The sequence below is a fragment of the Mixophyes fleayi genome, chromosome 10 (assembly GCF_038048845.1).
Source record: "Mixophyes fleayi isolate aMixFle1 chromosome 10, aMixFle1.hap1, whole genome shotgun sequence".
Classification (NCBI taxonomy): Eukaryota; Metazoa; Chordata; class Amphibia; order Anura; family Limnodynastidae; genus Mixophyes; species Mixophyes fleayi.
In genome coordinates this window covers 22,183,481-22,200,974 of record NC_134411.1, presented here as the reverse complement: position 1 = coordinate 22,200,974, position 17,494 = coordinate 22,183,481, and the positions used below count along the sequence as shown (strand labels likewise).

Sequence of the window (17,494 nt, the reverse complement as noted above, 5' to 3'; positions counted from 1 at the left end):
ACATTCATCTATACAACACTCCGGTCTTTAGTCCAGGCAGTAATGGGAATTGGAGATATCTCCAATGGAAAATAACTAGTTGGGTTGATGTCCAGTTAGCAATCCCTGGACAGCTTACTCCGACTAATGACAGACTACACAAGCTAAAAACACATCACCAAGTTTACTACATTATTAAATTATAGATCGATATAACAATACAGTTCTGGGAACCAATTGATGTGGTCATGTCCTTAGAGACCATCATCCCTTTGGTCTGATGTTTCAGAGGTGACCTCACAGATGTCCTGTCCGATCTTCAGGTCTTTGTCATGTCTCTACTTGTGTTCTCATGAATATTAGTTACCCCCACAAAATGAGCAACAAGTGTACTTTCCTTTTTCCAAAGCTATTTTAACTCTTAAGTGAGCAAACTTTCAAGCATTGTTATTGCAGGATGACAAGCATGGAAATACTGTATACCTGAACATAAACATGTATTTTAAGAACACAGCTATGACACCCTATTAAACATTGTGTTGTTTTAAAATTGTACAGTTCACACTTTACTTCCCAAGAGAAACCACTTTTTTTCTTTTTGGTAACAACACTTGTGAAACGCTAATTACCACATTCTAACAGCAGCGACATTATGCAAGGTGATTATCAGCCACAAAGCCTAGACCGAGTTCAGGACTGAGACTCCGGTTGGATGTTTGAATTTAATTTGTATGGCTCCGAGAAATGTATACTAATGCAATCATCCTATAGAAAAGTCAAATACTGACCCGTAAGTGACTAGTAAAAGCAGCACTCATTTTATCTGACAGGTAGGGAATTGTAACCTGCTGTACAGATACTCTGCTGCTTTCCAAGTTCTTATAAACATAGGGTAGTAGTACGTGCATACAAGTATAAATTAAATACCTAAACTGTTACTATATCGCCAGTAGGATCTGTATCAATCAACTTAGATTCTAAGGTGATTGATACAGATCCTACTGGCGATATAGTAATGGTATAGAGATGGGATTCTGATGGAGTATATTTATACTACTAGAGCACAGCAGATAAAGTAGCTTAGTTGCTTTCTTTATTTCTATCATCGCAGTGTACAGTATTCTAGATTATTGTCCCAATGTAGAACCTGATTGGGGGTCTCTATCGGGAGCCAACAATGACCTAATAGAAGCACAGTGGCCTCGTCATTCAGAGCAGTGAGAGCAGAATGTTTCGCTTTCTATGGATGAGAATGTGGAAGTTAATAAAACAATAAGGTTCACTGACCTTAGACTAACCTTAAAATTGGAGTCCCTCTATGCAGGCTTCACCCAGGAGGGAGCATACATAAACAATGCACGATATATATGCAAATAGCGGAACTTGGCTTCCAAACCCAGCCACCTACTATGGTATGGTCACTCCTGGTGGCTTTTAAGGCAGCTGTGACGTAGGGAGCAGAGAGAATGGTGCAGTATCCAGAATGAGAGGGACGCTGTCCAGTTATTTGCAAACCCGATGTGCCATTTTATGCTCTCCCCAGCATTAGGGGAAAACAGGGACACACATGTATATTGCACAAGGTACTTTGTAAAAAAGACCAATTTCCCACAGGTGACAATATTTGTAATAATCACTGTGATAAATTATCAGATACAATGTAATTATATGCCCTCCCTTTAAAAACAAAGAGAAGCTATTATTGTATCCATGCACAAATACACACAATGTTCACACACAATTACAGAGCGACTTAAAAACGGGTGATGGATGAATACTGAACAATAAGATAAACCTCCATGCCTCCCATTGCAGATAAGCTGCAGTTCAGGAATGGAAGTGATCGCTGCAAAGTGAACTGACAGGATGCAATCTAAACACCTCCCAGAATCCTCTCCTCCGCTCTGAGGATTATACGTGTCTGAAGAAAGCTTTAAAGTCAATGCATCTGCAAGAATCCTTCAGTTCTTCAATTTGCCACATAGAAAATGGCTTTTTATTGATTCATTTCTAGGTCACTAAACTTGTTGTTTTCAAAAAGATCTAAAGTGCAGACATGTGGGTCCTCTGCGACTCTGTCTATTGTATGCGGGCTTCAATAGTGGGCTGCCATTCAGGGCTGGGAGCCTATGTAAGATAACTGGGCTATTATTGAGGAGGGAGAAATAGACAAGGAAGATAAATGCTCTTTATTAACCTACTAGCTGCAACAGGGGTCAGTGTAACTACACTGACATGAAGTGTGTAATGTTAACATGGTACATACCAAGTGCATGCAATTTACTGACAACACAAATTCCAACAACATTATCGTTATTCTGTAATATGACCATTAAACCCGAAGTGAATGTAATTTATACAAAAGAGCTACTGCTAACTTATACAAACTGAAGTTTACATACTACGACAAAACTGGATACAAAGCACTGTACTTACATTTGCTATGAGCTAAGTACAAGACACTGATATGGAAGTTTGCTGTATAGTGGAAAAAATCTTCCCTCACTATGACTTCATCTCAGAGACTTTACAGGTGTATATGTGAATGGTATAAGCAGCTGTTTTCATAGAGACAACATTCATTTTATGTTTAGCTATTCTTTAATATCAAAGTCAATGATCCAATGCAACATTTGACTTTCTATGGATTTGATCACTTTTTTTTTTTTTTTAACGCAAACTAGTACATTGATCAGTATTTTCATGTGAATTCAAACAACAGACCTCAAAACAGGACTGTTCATATATGAAACATGACAGTAACATTTACTCATTCATGCCAACTCTCCCGGAATGTCTAGGAGACTCTCGGGAGAGTAAGGCATTCTCCCGCATCTAAGGGAGAAGTGGGCAGGATTAGAAGCCTTCGTGACACGATTCGCAGAGCCCCACCCTCATAGACCGACCTCCCCCCCTATCTCCCGGAGGCCAAATTGGAAAGGTTGGCAAGTATGCATTTACTGTCTTATCAGGATTTTCCAATGCAGATTTATTAAAAACATAAAGTGTATGGCGTATTGCCATAGCATTTCTCCTCTTTGCATTACAAACAGCAGAGCACGCAGCTTAAAGCCCCACGACTAGCAGGCAGCAAGGCATCAGCCAGAAGGGATCTTAGCATAGTCAGAGGTATCATGTCACTTACATGCAGCAGGCGCTAACATGGTATGCTTAATCTTGGGCAAGTGGGGATAGTCTTGGGCACTACGTAAAAAGTTATAAAGTTTGTAATCTCACCAGCAAATCTGCTATAGAGATTGTTGAGTACATGTATAATATATACATTTTGGCCCCTATCTGTGACCTTTCAGTCAATGGATTCCAAGTAGAAGGTAGGTCTTGCTCACTACTCGGCCTAATGGCTAAGTTGAAGTGTAGTTCCGTTCTAGTAGCAACGAGACGCCACTGCGCGATTGGGCAGCCTGCCTTGTTCTGGTGCCAGAAGGCCGGTGGTGTCTAGAGCCCGAGATGCTGTACGTGCTCCTGGTAATCAGGGCCGGAGGTGCCTGTAGATGCACTGCTGGGAGGAGAAGTGCACGAATGCTCCAGCACCAGCACTTTTTGAGACGGATATCACTTTTTATTTCTTTGCCTTGGCAAGAGAACTCTTAAACCTCACAAGCTGTTAGGCCGGGGCCTACGGGCACCTTTTAATTTTTTATCTATTACTGCATAGCACTTAAACACTTATCATGTTTATGTGTGCCTGTGTCTATTTGCTTGTAGACAACAAAGGTTTTGGGTACAGACCCTCATGGATTACCCTCTCCCGGTGTTATTGGAGGCTTCATCCTTTTATGGGGAGCAGAAGAAGCAGTTCCCTGAGTGAAGCTTCAGTCAAACTCGAGGAGAAAAGGGCTCATCCAAGCCCTGCAGTGGAGGTAAGCCAGAAGACCCTTGCTCCCTAAGGCTCCATTAGGCATCAGGGGTCCCGATGTCATGGCCTCCCCCCCCTTAGCTTCAGCAACGAGACCTGAAGACCCTTATCTCTCTGCGGGATCTTCTGACTGCCAGGGATGTGGTAGAACGGGCCCCTTTTCCTTTTGGGAAGGGTAACAAGTACAGGGCCCCCAGCACAGGCTTTAGCATTGCACTGGGGGAGTTGGAGCATGCACCTTGGGTACTAATTATAAAATAGAGCTGTGCAGACTGTTACCACTTGAAGAGATGAACAACTTATTTAGAAACAAACCCGCACCCTCCATACTAGAAACATTACAAATTAAGACACTCACTTCATGCTGCACTAACACACACCCACGGGACAGGAATTAATTCTATCAACTATATATTCACCCCAGCTGAGACATTTTTGCCTGCGACCAACAGGAATATCAATATCGGCACGCCAAGAACATCTTTGGAATATTATAACTTCTAAAGTCTGTACTCTGTAAGAGGACCACACAGGAAGTGACAAACCTTACTTAAATGGCAAGTATCTTTTTTCATAATAATTTTATGTACTAGATATTACAGCCCAGGGGGTCTTGACAATTCGGCTACGTGGTGACCATTTACAGAAATTTTAATTGAAAATATCCATTAATATGTATTACAATAGAAATAATATATGCTCTTCTGTTAAATATAAAGATATCTGAAGTCAACCGGGAGTTCTGTTTCCATAGCAGAATCCAGAAGTGACTTTTAATGTAGTTTTGAAGTAAGTGGCTAACATTATAATACACAAGTTTTAATTTTAAACAAATAAAGCACGGTGGCTCAGTGGTTAGCACTTCTGCCTCACAGCACTGGGGTCATGAGTTCAATTCCCGACCATGGCCTCATCTGTGTGGCGTTTGTATGTTCTCCCCGTGTTTGCGTGGGTTTCCTCAGGGTGCTCTGGTTTCCTCCCACACTCCAAAAACATACTGGTAGCTTAATTGGCTGCTATCAAAATTGACCCTAGTCTCTCTCTCTCTCTGTCTGTGTGTTAGGAAATTTAGACTGTAAGCTCCAGTGGGGCAGGGACTGATGTGAGTGAGTTCTCTGTACAGCGCTGCGGAATCAGTGGCGCTATATAAATAAATGGTGGTGATGATAAAGTTGCTTGTACTGCACAGATCACTTTTATAACCAGTCACCATTACTCTCCAAATATTAGAATACATTTGAAATATATTTCTATAAATTGTGTATACATTATATGTGTACTTGTGTATAATATATATATATATATATATACACACACACACACCGTAAAGCGTGTATGTAAAGTGACCACAATGGTTTACCTGGCCGCAGTTTGGAGCAGGATAGGGAGCTGTGAGCGCCGTGGCAGGCAGCATATGTTTGCCCAGCTCTGGCTTGCATTAGAAATGATATAAACATGAACTGTCCCAAATTATTTATGTCCCTGAGTTTGCTGCCTGTACTCCTGCTCTGCATTCAGAATCACCTCCTTCGCAGCATAGCCTGCAGTGGCAGCGTTGGCATTTAAGCTTGTTCTGTTCAGTCAATGCCCCTGGCATCCAAAGCAAGGCCACAAATCTCTATATTTAGATGCCATTCTGGGTAAGAGGTTTTTTTTTTTTGTTTTTTTTTTTTATTTTAATTCCGCTCCTCTGCCAGCATCTGCAATCAAAATGGCATATTACCTCTGGCTGGTACAGCAGACACACAGACCATCCCTGAACATCTACACTCACTGTAGGATTATTTAGGTGCCCACAAAAAAAACAAGGAGAGGAAAACCTTATCTAAATAATAATATATTTAGCATTTATCATCATCTATTTATTTATATAGAGCCACTAATTCCGCAGCGCTGTACAGAGAACTCACTCACATCAGTCCCTGCCCCACTGGAGCTTACAGTCTAAATCCCCAACATACACACACACACACACACACACACACACACACACACAGACAGACTGTGAGAGACTAAAGGCAATTTAAAAGCAGCCAATTAACCTACTAGTATGTTTTTGGAGTGTGGGAGGAAACCAGAGCACCCGGAGGAAACCCACGCAAACATGGGGAGAACATACACACTCCACACAGATAAGGCCATAGCCAGGAATCAAACTCATGACCCCAGTGCTGTGAGGCAGAAGTGTTAACCACTGAGCCACCGTGCTGCCCACATTTACGAAAAATCAAAAGCAACAACTAAACAGGCCTCCACATTTTATGCATTTGACTCACCATTAGTCATTGATAAAAGACACAATGTTTATTATATTATAATACACGCACCTTTAGTTTGTACTTTGTGTGTTTTTAAACATTTCAGCAGGCGGCTCTCCTTCGTTCACCGCATCAGATCATCACTGCTCCAGAGAGAGATGAGGGTGGTCTGCGGATTTCCTAGCTGCCAGGGGAGGGGCTCCCCAAGAACCGGAGGAGGAGATTTGGCCATAGTACTGTTTATGGAAAATCCTTTCTTGTACTGATAGAAAAGCAGAGGTGAAACTAGCGAGCTGTGGGCCCCGATGCAAGCAAGCGGGGTGGAGAGAACTGGGGCCCACAGCTCGTTAGTTCCCCGTGCAGCGGGCCCCATTATCTCCATGGGCCCCAATGCACCGCATCTGCTGCACCAATGGTAGTTCCGCCACTGTGTTAAAGTATGTTTTCCACTAGGTATCATGGCACACTGCCATAATGTATAATAGCTGTGGCATCACTGTTTCAGTTGGTCACTGCTTCTCAAGGGCACACTGTACCATCTATGTGTGTCTGTATTTATGGTTAGGTGACCATAGCAATCAATAACATACCCACATTATTAGTCCTCACAGAGCCAGTCTGCCTGCACTGAAAAAAAATGTTTTTTCCCTACAACGCAGGCAGGTCAGTGGATGCGGTTCCACATTCCAAATCCTGGCTTTGTTCTCCACGGGTATCGGAGCAAGCCTAGTGTAATGGGAGAGCAGTGTCTGCACAGTGGGAGAATGAGATCATGTACATCCGATTTTAAAACAAAACCGTTAGTGCGGTAATTTTAACGCTGATTTTGGGTTGCGAGCAAAAATCCAGGTTAAAAATGAATTCACCTAGTATTGTATTGTTCACCCACTAAAGGAGGACGTAAGATGGGTTTAGAATGTTGTGAGACAGGTTAGTATTAATGATAATGTGTGAAGAAATCATTGGACAGTAGTGACCTAATTCAGCCCTGATTGTTAACCAAACTTTTAAAGAAGCTGCTTAACTAGTTATGTTCATGGTCACTGGGGGGGGTCACTAGCTTTACATATCAAAACACCTTGTACTCTACCTTAAAAATACATAAAAGTTATTGTTGTTTAGCTAGCATAGTAAAAAAGCATAGTAAAAAATGCTAAAAATATGCCTGTCTAGTCAGGTAACTACGAAGGAAAACGCATAAAAAAAACCCCAAAAAACTAAAATTACCCAAACATATAAAATACTAAAACCTTTTAGTTTATTTTTCAAACACTACTCCTTATATTCTCATGATTTTATATTATCACAGAAAACTGACATTTGATGTCCTTTCATTTCACAGTAGGGGGGGGGGGGGGGGGGGGGGAGAGGAGGCATTTCGGTACGAATGCCAGAGCCAAATCACCCGCTAGGCAAAGTGGGCCCTTGGTAGGCTGTGCGGAACCAGCGCCCTGGTCTGGGCAGCCTGGGAATATTGCCTGGTATAATGGAGCTTGTAGTGCCACAAATGCTGGAGCATGCCGGGTTGTATGAAGGTGTTCCCTTCTATGATGATGTGGGCGTAAGAGGGTGGCAGGAAAATTCTGTTCTACCCGGGACACTGTGTGTGTGGATTGGATGAGGGTATCAGGGACAAAGTTCAGGGGCAAACGCAGGATTTGTAGATGGGGGTTTCCACACCACGCCGCCACTGGACGTGACCAGCATGCATGGGGTCGTGGCTATAATTTTAGACAGTGCTTGGCTGCTCTCCAACTCTTCCTATCCCCATAATATACATGGGCAATGCTGCGTGCACTACTGTTAGGTGCACGCAGCTCTCCCTTTTTCAAGCAGATCCGTGTGAAGCGGGGTCAGGGTCCAGCCACCTCAATTATACAGTGCCCCAGACTTGGAGGGGGGGGTTTTCCAGGCACTAGGAAACCCCCCTTGGTTTGCCTATTAAAATTCTGTGCTTATTTCTTGTGCCACACGTGTGCTCAGTCCCAGCTGTCTGGAGGACTGTATGAATATAGCCATATACGTGTTATAATGTACTTGGAGAAAAACAGAGAAAAAATATTGGGGACATGTATAGGGTAAGTACTGTAAATAGAATGGAATGGTGGAAATGTCCCGTGGGAAGACGGTGGGACAACCTAGTACCTTGCCTAGGGGCGTTGGGGCATTAATCTTACTCTGGCGCATCCTAATCAACGACCACGGTAAAATCTGACCCTTCTGTTTTGCTTACTAATCCATTACGTGTTATAAATTTATATTACAACCATCATTATAATAAATAAAAAAAGGTAAGAGAAAACCACATAAACCTTATTTTGTAATTTGTGTCCCTTCAATAAAACTATTTTAACGCAGAAAACTATTTTAGAAGCCGTCCAATCTTTTAAAGAATTTCCATGCTCTGACATATTCCAGGGAAAGGGTTAACAAAACATAAGAATATAATAATATACATAATAAATATACCAGACATCTATGGTGTTCATTTCTGGGGGATTCCTTTTCAATCTTTTTCCCACTGGCTTTGCATCTGGGAGACTAGTAAATTAGTCCCATAGAGAGAGAGAGAGAGAGAAATGTTCTTACCTGAAATCAGCTTTGCAAATTAATAGCAAAACAACTTAGCGCCAGAAAAAGGCAATCTGAATGCTGCAAATGCACCGTGACACCACAGAAACCTCACAATCACATTTATACCACTGTTTTGTTTTTTTTATTTAGCTCCTATTGCCGACACTTGACAGAGCAGACAGAACAAGACATATCACTGTTCTCCATACACTCAGGCGGTTAAGCAATGTCAAGTACCTTGAATTCCCCAATGAGTTATTTCACACGTCTATGGCCACGAGGCGCTGGGATTTTCAACCTGTGTCAGCTGCATTTAATATGCACACGACAACACAATTTGGCAAACATATATGTTACTGAATTTGGCGCCGGGCCAAATGTGCAGGAAAGGTGAATTTTGACAACTCGCCTTTCGTATAATTACATTTGGCAAATCAACTGTTTTGCATCTCAGCGGAGATTACCCTTCGAAACTTATACAAGGTGATAAAGTCAATTATATTGACATGTTAAGGGAACCCAGAACAGTCAGGTTAAATTACATACCTAAAGGAAATTGTGTCGACTAATTAAAATAGCTAGGGCCATTGCGCGGTTTGGTTCGTGTTTGGTCCTGTCTAAAAATCACAGACACATTTGGAGGCCTTGTTTAACTCGCTACTGGAAAAAAATAAAAACAACATTAAGTACTTGTCGCACTGATTTGCACAGTAGCCCCGCAAAGCCTTAATGATAGGCGACCTGCAGCATCCACAAGTGCAGAATGTTAAAAGCAACTAAGTATATTAAAGTTCTCAATGTACACGTATAAAACAGCTAGGTGCACTCATTAATGCATAGCTTAATGAACCATAAGAATATACAGCCTTTATAAACATGACATTCTGTCTATGTGTGTGTGCAGTTTCCATAACAATGCCAATTACAGCCTTGTTTAGAGGTCTTAATTCAGAGTACGAGCATTCAAATAACACTGTAGAGACCTAGAAAAATCCCACGTTAGTAAATATATGTATCTGTTTTCAACAGCCATTCACTAAGCTACTGTATTATAGCATCTCCAGAGAACCAGGACAATTAAAATAAACAGTTTAATGCCCAAAATCTACCATTAAGTGGTTAAATTAACCAAGATAATGTGTGTGTCAAATAATGAAGGCAAGCTTTTGATTTTCAAAAGAAGCTAATCTTACAATAAAGCAATTTATTGCTGCTTAACAGCGTAAGGAGAACCCCCTTCTGCACAGGTTAATGTATATAAAACATTGGAAGCTTTTACCAAGAGGTTTTAACCCTGGTTCCATAGCAAGCGCAGTTTATCCGAGTTAATCTCACAACAGGATTTCACACAGACATTATCCAATCAGTACAGTACGGAACTGGATGATAACAAAACCTCACTGATCCTTTAAATGATTTATTCAATAGAAAATATAACAATGTTATGAAACACACTGTATTAAAACGCTCAATAAGTTACCACAGCCAGCACATTGAGCGAGTGCATAAAGAGAGTGATCAAGTATGGAATTAATTAAGACACCGGTAGAGTTCTACACAGATCTGCCATAGCTATAAGACAATTGGGATTATTTAACACCATAGTGCTATATGGACAAGGTGTAACACGTAGCAATCAATCAGGACTGTACTAGAAAATGACAGAATCGGGCTAGTCCATACCAACACATGTGTGATATGCAATTCAGTGCAGACATTTTATTAAAGCATACGTGGGGTCCAATGTATTCCCAAAAGAACTGCACATTCTATTAATATTAAGGCAAACGGAACGTTCAGCGAATGTTATATTTGCATTAAAACATGTGAAGTAAACACGTGACAGTTCAAACATATATAGGTATAGACACAATAATATATCAATATCAATATATATATCTACATCCTCACACATATGCAACATGTTGATTTTAGTTTTACACAACAAATGAGTTTTCTTCAGTTACGTCTCCCGGAAAGAAGAATATCATTACGTCTCGGACCTCTAATGACTTCCTCAAATATACTGCTATTAACCACCCCTAACAAAATGCTCCAGACACTGCCAAACAAATATGATTTTTGCAACTTTCACTGTTTAGTCTCTACCTCCTTCGCTTCCCACCTGGACTGCTAAGATTAATGTCCTGTTTGCTCCCACGGTCTCTCACTCCCCCCTCCCTCTAGAATGTAAGCTCCGACAGACAGGATCCTCTACCCCATTTCTCTTGTCTGTCCACTCTGTCGTCCTTGTTTGTCTCTGTCGTGTCTTGTGCTGAATTCTATCTGTATGGTATGTTTGTTAATTGTATCAATGCATTTATTATTCTGCTCTACTATGCCCTTGTTCCTGTTATTAAGTATACTGTTTTTATGTACGTCTCTTTTATATGATTATGCCAGGCGCTGCGGAATCTGCAGCAGTATATAAATGACTGAGGAGCATGATGCCTGCAATCTCTCGTATCTACTCAGACTTTTAACTCCAAACACCACTTTAATACATTTAAATCTCTTTTCAACCCTCCAACAGTAACCCCTGCTTCCCACTTCAAGGACGAGATTAGAGAGTTCTCAAGTTGTATCCTCTTCCTCCAGCAACAACTTTCTCAATTCCTTTTACTGCACCCTCTGGCACCTAATACCTTATATTTGATCAAACAAATAAAGACGAGGAACCTACTCTCCTTCTTCCCCCAGTCTACTACCTGCCCACCTGACCTACATCCCATCACGTCATAAGGCTCAGTCCTAGACCACTGTCTTCTCTATCTATACCACTTCTCTACGAGAACTAATAAGTTCCTTTGGGTTTCAGGATAAACTCTATGGGACCGATTCAATTCGGCTACGGTATTCTAGGAATAACGTAGCCTGCACATTATTACCATTACTATAGTAACAGTGCTCAGTATTACAGATAATATTGTCATTTTAATGCTGGTTTTTTTGTAAAAGTCCGGGTTAAAATTACAGTATTAACGGTAATACAATTAGCGCCACGTTATTCCTACACTAATCTGGCTGAATAGAATCGGCCCCTATGTGGATGACATCCAAACTTATTTTTCCTTTCCAGATCTCTCACCATCTCTGTTGACTCTATTATGCATGTCTACTATTTCATCTCGGATGTCCTCTCTCCACCTCAAACTCAATCTTCCAAAAACTGAACTAATAATCTTTTCTACCAGTCAATAAAAGCTACTTAGCAGACATTTCTGTTTCAGAACTGTCCTTTCCCTCCCACATCCAATCTGTAATCAAATCCTGTTACGTGCATCTATGAAACATCTGCACAATACACAAGTGTTTCGCACAAAACACTGAAAAACTTTCCTGACTGTAAAGCGCTGGGGAGTATGCTGGCACTAAAAATTAAATAATAATGAAACTTATAGCCATACATTCATACAGGTAATATCTTGACATAAAGAGCAGTGAGAATAAATAGTGGACAATCAAATATACATCTGAGAGGGAGAACAGAGAGGTCCTACATTAAGTAGAGGAGAAGTTCAGGATCAGACTTCACCTAGGTAGGTGCCGTATTGTTCATCTTCCCTGCCTTCTGCCTCTACGGAAAATCAGTCAGCAATACTTATACTCACACATACAATAGTATGATTGTGACCGGACACCAAATAAGCAAAAAGATACTGTAGGAACTGCAAGTAGAGCACTAATGTACCTGTCAAGTGCACGATTTGTAGTTAGGCACCATATCCCCAAAACACTTAAGACAGGAAATAAAATGCTACCAATATATAGCAAGGTTCCAATAGCTACAAATATATATATATATATATATATATATATATATATATATATATATATATATATCTTCTCCTTTCTGCACTTTAAATGGTTGTCCAACGTGTTTTATTTTTCATATCCCATGCTACATGTATAGTACCTTATTTTACTATTAGACATTAGCCATAATTTCCCTAATAACCATGATCCACTGCTGCTTTCACCTCAGTATTACAACTTAGATGGAATGTCCAAGATTCAGGGCTAGATTTACTAAGCTGCGGGTTTGAAAAAGTGGGGATGTTGCCTATAGCAACCAATCAGATTCTAGCTTTTATTTATTTAGTACATTCTACAAAATGACAGCTAGAATCTGATTGGTTGCTATAGGTAACATCCCCACTTTTTCAAACCCGCAGCTTAGTAAATCTAGCCCTCAGTGTTCCTATGCTCCCCTGACATCTATGCAAATTTTAAAGATGACAAGGGAGCGCAGCACAGCGACATCCAGGGAGCGCAGCACAGCGACATCCAGGGAGCGCAGCACAGCGACATCCAGGGAGCGCAACACAGCGACATCCAGGGAGCCGGCACAGCGACATCCTGGGATCTCTACCAAATGATATTAGATATAAGCTTACAAGCCATAAACTGTAGTGGTCAGTACAGGATCATGGGTATAAGGTACTATATATTGTCTAATAATTAAAATAAGGTACTCTTATGGGGCGTGAGAAAGGCCATACTTGCCTACTTTTGGGATCTTCACCTCCAGGAGATCCCAGAAAGGAAGTCCAATGGGGCACGTGCAGGGGATGAGCGGTGCAATTTACGCCATCACAGCACCGTCCTTGCTGTGCAATTCAAGTCATAACACAGCAGGGCCGCGATGACACGATTAGCAGGGAATCACGGCAGTGCCCCCACCCTCCCCCCCACTTCACAAGAAAATTGGATTGGATCTGGAAGGGTGGTCTAATCATTGAAATTCTGTAGTCTCCGGACATTCCAGGAGAGTAGGCAAATATTGAGATACGTTAAATAAAAAGATTAGGGGGTATATTTTACTAAACTGCGGGTTTGAAAAAGTGGGGATGTTGCCTATAGCAACCAATCAGATTTTAGTTATCATTTATTTAGTACAGTCTACAAAATGACAGCTAGAATCTGATTGGTTGCTATAGGCAACATCTCCATTTCAAACCCGCAGTTTAGTAAATATACCCCTAGGTGTAGAACTCTTTTAAGTAGAAAAAGGCAGTGGGGACGAATGATAGCACCACGATGGCGACCTTTCATAATGCCTAGACACTGCGTCTATTAGTTGAGGTAGACACATTTAAGCAAATATACAGACCGAGCATATGTAGAAGTAAACTATTTATTGATCCATGTCTGTCAGATGAGAGAAGAAAACATCAAAACAAACATCATTACAGTTTTGAGCCATTTAGAAAGATCATTTCTTGGTTTGCGATTATAAAGACACATTTATGTCATTTTATGGTCATTTTGGAAATGTCTTACGAGCTAAATGTTTTGGAAGCGGCCTGGTGATGGCTGTATGTAGACATAAAGTGTGCAGCTTTTAAACACATAAGAGTTCCCAGCACAAAAAAATGAATGTTACAAGGAAGAGTATAGCAAACTGACTGCTGCATTAGTAAATGATGGAGAAATAAATAACTTATTCATGCAAATATATGTTAAGTATTTTCCATACGCTTTATTGGATATTGGAAATGCCCTTGAGATCTGCGTGCTAACCATATTTTCATATGCTCTGCATTCTGTTATCCTATTTAATCCTCTAATGATGCAGAGTGTTGTGGGTTCACTTTGAAAGTGAAAATGTATCTTTTATGCTGTTCGGTCAGTTCTGCAGAAGAAGCCAAGTTTGCATCCAAGCTTGTGTACATAGCATGTAACTGTTGCTTTACAGCAAGTTTGGAAGCTGATTCCGCAGCGCTGTACAGAGAACTCATTCAAATCAGATTAAACCTCTTTCTAATAATAGTTCTTTTTGGGGATCTCTCCTTTTAAGAAAAAAAATAAAATGTTTCACGTCGCCAAGACCACACATTAGAAGACTATATTTAAAAATAGTTTATATTCAATAATTTGAGATGGCAGGCAATAACAAACGAGACAACTTTCAGATTGCGCATTGTGCAATTGGCAGATATATGTTTTGCTAGGTAGAATAATGTAATTATATGCAGAAAATCATGGCACAAAATATGCTTATACCTTTCTAGAATTTTCCATTGGAGCTATTATTCCTCCCTAAAGCAAAACAGTACCCAGAAAACTAGTCCTAAATACATATGGATGTAATAATTAAACTACAGTTGCAAAATGTAAATGGAAGCTCCACTTAAGTGGAGTGTTCCATCTTTAGGAGTTAAATGTGCAAAATAAACTCTGAAGGGTTTATTCTGCAAATATAACCCTTAAGCTGTATGCGGATTGCACATACACTCCGTAGTAGAGTGGCTATAGCACCTGTATGTCCTGAAGCTCCTTCCATGTTCAGAGGGCTGACCAAAGCAAGTCATCTGTCTATGGCAGCCCTCTCCGCCATCATCGGATTTGAACAGTTTGTCACTGGACTTAAATTGAGTAGTGTGAATAAGTTTTCAGAGGGGATGTAGACATAGGTAGTATGTGACTAACAAACTACCAAACAGCTGGGAGATAGACAGATAGATATGTATAGAGATATGTATAGAGATGTACCTTTAAGCGTATTCAAATGTTGCCTGCTATGACTAGATGTTAGTATTAGCTGTGTTTATTTTATAATGCAGTATTGGTAAAACAATGATGCATCTGGAGGCATTAAAAATAAACTTGCTTATTACAATTGATCTGTTTATGCTTTGCAATTTCCTGTACTGTATTCCTTTTGTGATTGCTTGTCTAATCTTCAATATTTTGTTCATTGTTTATGTTTCTATTTCAATAGTCCAAAATAAAAAATATGCTTATCTGAGTAGTAACCAGGTCACTATTGCTGGCATTAAACAGTTCCATTTTAACATTGTTTTTTCACATAGAAACCATACACTAAAGCAATGGTCAAATAAAATCAGAGAAGGCCTGTCATCTTTCAGAAGGGTCACATAAACAGAATTAAGAGCATTTTATAAACCCCCAAAAAGAATTAACAAAAAGTGGTACTGACCAATTAGAAGTAGTGTTCCAACAGCTAGACCACCACCTGTGGAGGAAAAATAAATCGTAAAGAAATGTCTTCAATATACTTGTCCCTGTATTGGCTACAGCACCAAGATATAATTGTGTGTTTGTGTGTATATCAATTATCATCAAATCCTAATGTCAGCGAAAAAATTGAAGCTGAATAGAGGTTGGCTATTTCAGAAAGACAATGATCCAAAACATACCTCAAAATCAATCATGATGTACTTACAGGAACGGAAGATTAAGGTTTTATTATGGCCTTCACAGTCCCTAGACTTGAATAATATTACAAAGCCTGTAAGCGTCATGGCATTGAGTCTACCAATGTCTGGAACTGTGCAGGAAGGATGCAGCACCTGTTTTCTACAAGAAAGTCACTCAACTGAAGCCTGGGTGATGGTGGTGGACATGTCTCAGACACTGTTCCAAACTATGCAACAAATGCTCAACTGGATTCATATTTGGTGACTAAGAATGCCCTAATATATGGATAACATTCTGTTTTCAAACCATTGGCAACCAACACGTGTTCTGTGGATGGGGCATTGTAGCCCTGGAATACAACACTACCATCAAGAAAGAAATACTTTAACATACACGTAGCTAAAATGATCCCTCAGTACCATTACTTAATAATTCAATGCTGTAAACAAGATCTCTGGGCTGTAGAGTTCTTTAGGTTTGAGTCATACATGCACTCATTGGATATTTGCAGAAGTTTCTGGTGAACATGGTGAAAGATGATTAATCGGACACTATCACCTCAGTAGTTAATACGAACTTAGTGGTCCATTGTCTGTGTTCTTTGCACCACTGGACTCACAAACGAGCATTTCCAGGTGTGGTTGGTATTTTTGTACTACACCCATATTCTGCTCTGTGGAGTTTTCATCAAATGTTTTTGTGGGAAATTTTCCAAAAATCTTGAGCCTTTAAAAAATATTCAATCTAATAGCTAGGTCCAACTATACAGTTGGCGCCAACTGGACATAATTTCCAGGTGGTCTCATATTTTAAAGGTCCATAAAATGCCCATATTTTTAAATACTGGCATATGGTACAATTTCTCTTATTCTGTATTTTAATACAGCTGTCACTGTCTATTCTTATGCTATGACTTTTACAAGTTAGGTGTGTAAGAAAATATGAAGCTTTGTATGGAAATGCATGGTCTCAAGAGGTGCTGGTCTGTATTCTGCATTAAACTCACTCCCATTCATATGTGAGACAACTCTGCAGTAAAGTCCAAGCATGGATCATTTTTTCTAATCTCCCAAGCAGAGAAAATACAAAAAAAAATAAGAAATTTCCTTTCTGTGCACCTACATAGAGAAACTACTTAAAACAACTAATAAACCCAAATGTGATAGGTTCTCTTTAAAATAAATTGATAAGTAGTATTTAGAACGCAGCAACATATGATTGGGGTGTAGTATCGTCCCATTTGGACAGGTTTAGAAGCACCTACTGATCAGAAAACGACTTTAATATGCAGACACATACATTTATTGGGTCTCTTCAGTAAGTTGTACGGTAACATTGTTACAAAGTGAGACTGTGCTCTTGCAGACTGGTCTGAATGGTGCAGCGTGTGATGCTGTACCAGTTACCATGACACCTACTGCTGCCAACCACACACCTAATATGTGATCCAGAGCGGACACCCCGGAGGAGACCAGGAGCTGCCCATTATGCACAGAGGGCCGGGTTCCTCGAATAGCCGGGAGCTTCCCCCGCACCTTCCTCCGGAAACTGGTCTCACCCCCAGTCGCCACATCTCGGCCGCTCATGCCGCGTACACCGGGCGCAGCCATCATGCTTCACCCGTCAGTGACGCGCTGCATTG

General features: G+C 40.4%; 1 protein-coding gene across 3 annotated transcripts in view; it reads right to left on the bottom strand.

Moving 5' to 3' along the window:
• Positions 1 to 17,493, bottom strand: part of ELP4 (elongator acetyltransferase complex subunit 4) — a 194,784-nt gene extending 177,291 nt beyond the window's left edge. For all 3 annotated transcript variants that reach the window (XM_075188034.1, XM_075188036.1, XM_075188035.1), the window contains exons 1-2: positions 17,288 to 17,493; positions 15,632 to 15,667 (exon numbers count right to left, since the gene is read on the bottom strand). In XM_075188034.1, coding sequence (XP_075044135.1) covers positions 15,632 to 15,667; positions 17,288 to 17,465 — 214 coding nt within the window. In that variant the 5' untranslated portion in view covers positions 17,466 to 17,493. The remainder of the gene's footprint in view (positions 1 to 15,631; positions 15,668 to 17,287) is intronic.
• Position 17,494: the final 1 nt, after the last annotated feature.